Here is a 4,924-nt window from a genome sequence, read left to right as displayed (position 1 = left end):
CACCCAAGAAGATGCCCAGTGGCCCCCAACTCTTGGGGACCCCTTTGTCTGTACTTGGTTTCAGATGCCTCAATGAAGTTTAGCTTAGGTGACCTCAGTAGCTTTGGTACATATCCTGGACCAACTATCTCCTAATTTCCTAGTTGTTGTTTTAAGGTTCTAAATCATCAGGTACCTTCACATAGTTCTTATAACCTAAATTATCATTCTATACAGCGTCTCAGTCCCTAGGGCTGTGGACAGGCTGCTTTCCATTGGTGGCCAAATACTCCCACTGGAGAGTTTTAATCCAGCTACATCCTTAGCCCCTTCCACTGGCCTTGGGTCCATTCTTGGGAGAAAAATTTAAATATTTGAATTCCCTCATTTCTTTTGCTTTTCCAGGGCTTGAAGCATGAGTCCCTCTCTCTTCCTGGTCCTCCTTGGCTTCCCGGCGCTCTCCGCTGCTCCAGCCCTTGAGTATGGTTTAAATGCACAATGGCACCAGTGGAAAGCAAAGCACGGGAAAACCTACGGCACGGTGGGTGACATGGACACCGTCCAGGGGGACCCTGCAGAAAGTGGTCCTCGCTGGTCACAGTTTATGGCCAGAGAGAAGCTTCTAGAGGCCAGCTCTTAGCAGGCAGTGACCTGGGGGCCCTGTGGTGCACTCAGTGGTGTCTGGGCCTGGAGACCAGCTCACAGGAGTGGGAAGCCCTGCCGGGCCATGGTTTCTCTTCCATCTGTGCCAGCAGGTGTCCCCTTGGGGAGATGGGTTGAGTTTTAAATAGAAATAAAAACTATCAGCTGTGCTTGCTTCCAGAATGAAGAAGGATGGAGGCGAGCGGTGTGGGAGAAGAACATGAGGATGATCGAGCAGCACAACGAGGAGTACAGCCAGGGGAAGCACGGTTTCACCATGGCCATGAACGCCTTCGGGGACATGGTGCGTGTGTGTGTGTGTGTGTGTGTGTGTGTGTGTGTGTGTGTGTGGCCGCTTCACTCTGCACTTCCTCGCCTCAGCTCCTCACAAAACCATCTCCTGACCTTTCAATGTTTTATTTACCTTTCCTCGAAGACGAATGAAGAATTCAGGCAGGTGAGGAACAGCGTTCAATACCAGCAGCTCCAGAGGGAGGCAGTGTTCCAGGAACCTCTGTTTGGGGAGGTGCCCGAATCTGTGGACTGGAGAAAGAAAGGCTACGTGACTCCTGTGAAGGATCAGGTATGGGACAGTGTGGGGTTCAGACCTTGCATCTCCCATAGGAGAGCCCAGGACGCCATGCCCTGCCCTGCCACACTGGAGGGGCACGCAGTTCACTGTTTTGGAGAGTATTTGGCTATGTGAATTGTTGCCCGAGTTTTGCTCTTTGTTTTATGGATGACAGTTTGTTTTATTCCTTTTGCAGGGTCCCTGTGGTTCCTGTTGGGCTTTTAGTGCCACTGGGGCCCTGGAAGGACAGATGTTCCGGAAAACGGGCAAACTCATCTCGCTGAGTGAGCAGAACCTCGTGGACTGTTCCAGGGCCCAAGGCAATATGGGCTGCAATGGTGGCCTGATGGATTTTGCCTTCCAGTATATCAAGGACAACGGAGGCCTGGAGTCAGAGGATTCCTATCCATACGAGGCCAAGGTAAACAGAGCTTCTCATGTTGTTGACGGTCCATATCTGCTTTTGGAAAAATGGCACGTTTTCAGATATTCCCAAGAATTCCTTCAGAATTCCCAAGTTGAAGTGTCGAGTCTAGCTTCACCCTCTGTCAGCCACCAGTGTCATAGAAGTCTTCAGCCTTGGCCGTTCTTTCTTGAGATCCTTTCATACATCTTGTTCTTGCCTCTGTGGAACGTGGAGAGCATGCCAACCGATCCACGTTTAACACAGATCCCTCTGTGGTGGGACGTTCTTATGGATGGGAAGACCTAGAGGGTCTCATTGAAGATACGTGAGCTGATTTTCAGTTTCAACTCAAGTTACAGCATGTCACTGCAGATTGCTGGGTGTTGGGGTTCTAACACATGTTCCCCCACAGGTGGATGGCATTAATCAACTGTCTCCCTGCTTTCCCTTTAAAAGGATGGCTTCTGTAGGTACAAACCTGAGAATTCTGTGGCTAACAACACGGGCGTGATCTACATTCCAAAGCACGAGGAAGCCCTTAAGAAGGCAGTGGCATCTGTGGGGCCCATCTCTGTTTCTATCGATGCAAGCTTGAGGTCCTTCCAGTTCTATAAAAAAGGTGAGCATATTTCTTTCTAGAAACGGGTGCAGAAAAACTGCAATGCCACCATGACATATACCAGCTTGAGGGACTCTTGGGGATGTAAATTTTTGGCAAATATTTGGGTGCCTGGATTTCAAATTCTGCACATGTAATATATATACACTTGATGTTTCCACTCGACCTTTCTTCAAGCAGATCCCATGAATGTGAGTACTGCATATTTTTTTTTTAAAAAGCTGCTTAATTAGCTTCATTCCCTCTTATTTTCTCCAATTATTTAACATTTACCTACATGTTTATTTATGCAATTAAATCTTAAAAGAGCTTTTTGATTCAAGTAATTTAGTGTTCTGTGCTGTTTTCTTAGATGGACATCCTAGAAATAGATTTACAGTATTTCAAAGAGTGGTCTTTTATGCACCTAGTGGTCTTTTATGCACCCAGAAATACAAATGAGCATAAATCCTTCTGTTTAAAAACAGAAGGATTTAACCCAGAAATACAAATGAGCATAAATCCTTCTGTTTAAAAACAGAAGGATTTATGCTCATTTGTATTTCTGCTAGTTTGATATCAGCTCTTGAATGCCTAACTTTGATTACAATAGAGCTTGATTGTAAGTTTGTATCATCTCAGTGAATTTGGAAATGCCTCCTTATTCTTGGTGCTTTCACCCCAGCTTTGATTTTTATCTCCAGGCATTTATTATGACCCAGACTGCAAAAGCAGTGAGCTGAATCATGGTGTTCTGCTGGTTGGCTATGGTTTTGAAGGAACAAACCCGAATAAAAATAAATACTGGCTGGTCAAGAACAGGTATGCGTGGCCCAAAGCATGTATGTCTGACATTCAAGAGGGAATTCTTGTTTGCAGTCAGTATTTAGTTATAGGTCCTAGAAATATTTATCCCTCTTAGGTTGAATGAGGAAACCTTAATGCATGCTGATAACACTAAGATATTGTTTCAGGCTCCTCGGGGTATTAAAATATGGCACGTCTGCCGCTGCTTTTCTAAATTCTGAAAATTTTCATACTTCGGAAACACATTGGACTACAAAGACATCCTGTCCTTTTTCTGCCTCTGATTTTACAATCCTGTATAAGATAATTGTTTGAACTCAGGGGTGGAAGTTAAGTGCCAATTTAGACTCAGCAGTTTATAGAGAATGAACAAGAATATCTGCTTCTCTGGATTCTGTTAAGTCTATGGTTTCTGGGACAGTGTCTAAATTAGGTGTTATTGTTAATAAAGCCAATGTGTTTTATTTTTCCTATGAAATGGAAAACTTGCTCTTCTTTCAGTTGGAGTAAAGGATGGGGCATGGATGGCTACATAAAGATCGCCCGAGACCGGAACAACGTCTGTGGAATTGCTACGGCAGCCTGCTATCCTACGGTGAACTGATGGACAGTGATAAGGAAGGACTTGATTGGCGACAGTTTCTCCAGCCCAGGCATTTCATCTCCAAACTGACCTGCCCCCTCTGGGTGGGATCCCAATGCTTGAGTCATTGATGATTCAACTTGTGATGTGAATTGGACATTTTTATTCTAGTAAAATATCACTACTACTTTAATTCCTGCTGTAACCAGCTTTGTATTATTGACTCTTCCAGTGACTTCTGCATTTTCATTTTTTCCCTGAAAGTATGCATAAACTTGTATCTTTAAAAATAAAACTGAATTCCAAATGTGATGGAGAGGCTTTTCATTTTTTTTTTTTTAGTGCTCTGACTTTTCGTGTCATCAAACATGTCATTTGACTCTGAAGATATAACTAAGCGTGGCCATAGTTCTCCGGGACAAAGAACGGGTGCCTTTTCTAGTTATGACAGGATTCCACCCTTGTTCTTGCTTTTGCTTTCCAGTGTTTTAGTTACCTGATGTCAACTGTGGTCTGGAAATATTAAATGGAAATTTCCAGAAATTCAATATTGCAATTCACATCAATTTCCTAATTTTGAATTGAGTGCCATTCTGCATGGTGTGATGAAATCCACTGAACCTGGATGTTCTGAGTTGAGTTTTTGAGTTCCTTATTGATCCTGGATATGAATCCTCTGCCAGGTAAATGGTTTGCATATGTGTCCTCCCATGCTGTAGGTGGTCTCGTCACTCGAATGACAGTTTCCATTTCCCTGTAGAAGCTTCTGAATTCCCTTTGTCAATGCATTTTTTTGTCAGTGACCTTGAGGTCACTCCACAGAATCTTGCCCAGACCAAGGTACTCAGCATTGTCCCTATATTTTCTTCTGGTAGGTTCATAATTTGGGGCCTTAACTTCTTAGTTTCTTGTCAGAGTTAGAGTTGATTTTTGCATGCTGTGTGAGAGGTGGGGCTCTAGTCTCATTTTAATGCATATGTCCCAGCGTAATTTACTGAAGTGACTGTCCTTTGTCCAACATGTATTCTTGGTGCCTTGTTGAAAGCCAGTGTCTGTAATCACATAGATTCATGTCTGGGTGGATTACATGGATTACATGTATTCATTCTGTTCTTTTCATCTGTGTGGGTGTGTTTATGGCAATACCACGCTGTTTTGATCACTATAGCTTTGCATTGTCTTGAGGTCACCTATTTTAACGCTTCTAGCTTTATCCTTTTTTTTTTTTAATCTTTCTTTAAGACTGCTTTGGCTATTCTGGGAATTTTGTGGTACTATATGAATTTTGTGATTGTGCCTTCCGGTTCGGTGAAGAATCTCATTGGTATTTTGATGGGG

At 43.6% G+C, this 4,924-nt stretch overlaps 1 protein-coding gene across 1 annotated transcript; it reads left to right on the top strand.

The window, feature by feature from the left end:
- Positions 1–394: 394 nt before the first annotated feature.
- On the top strand, positions 395–3,790 carry LOC113192020 (procathepsin L-like). The gene is made up of 7 exons (XM_026401995.2): positions 395–520; positions 803–925; positions 1,058–1,204; positions 1,389–1,613; positions 2,055–2,217; positions 2,901–3,018; positions 3,505–3,790. Exons 1-7 carry the CDS (start codon positions 395–397, stop codon positions 3,605–3,607), a joined length of 1,005 nt encoding a protein of 334 aa, XP_026257780.1. The 3' UTR covers positions 3,608–3,790.
- Positions 3,791–4,924: the final 1,134 nt, after the last annotated feature.

This window comes from Urocitellus parryii, chromosome 13, assembly GCF_045843805.1.
Source record: "Urocitellus parryii isolate mUroPar1 chromosome 13, mUroPar1.hap1, whole genome shotgun sequence".
In the NCBI taxonomy this organism is placed as follows: Eukaryota; Metazoa; Chordata; class Mammalia; order Rodentia; family Sciuridae; genus Urocitellus; species Urocitellus parryii.
The sequence above is the reverse complement of the archived record's forward strand: the minus strand, read 5'-3'. Positions and strand labels throughout refer to the sequence as shown.

Excerpts from the sequence above, each read along its gene's own strand:
- LOC113192020 (XM_026401995.2), top strand. The coding sequence starts at position 395 with ATGAGTCCCTCTCTCTTCCTGGTCCTCCTTGGCTTCCCGGCGCTCTCC. Across the intron at positions 521-802 it reads ACGGGAAAACCTACGGCACG|AATGAAGAAGGATGGAGGCG; the intron begins GTGGGTGACATG and ends GCTTGCTTCCAG. Across the intron at positions 3,019-3,504 it reads TACTGGCTGGTCAAGAACAG|TTGGAGTAAAGGATGGGGCA; the intron begins GTATGCGTGGCC and ends CTCTTCTTTCAG.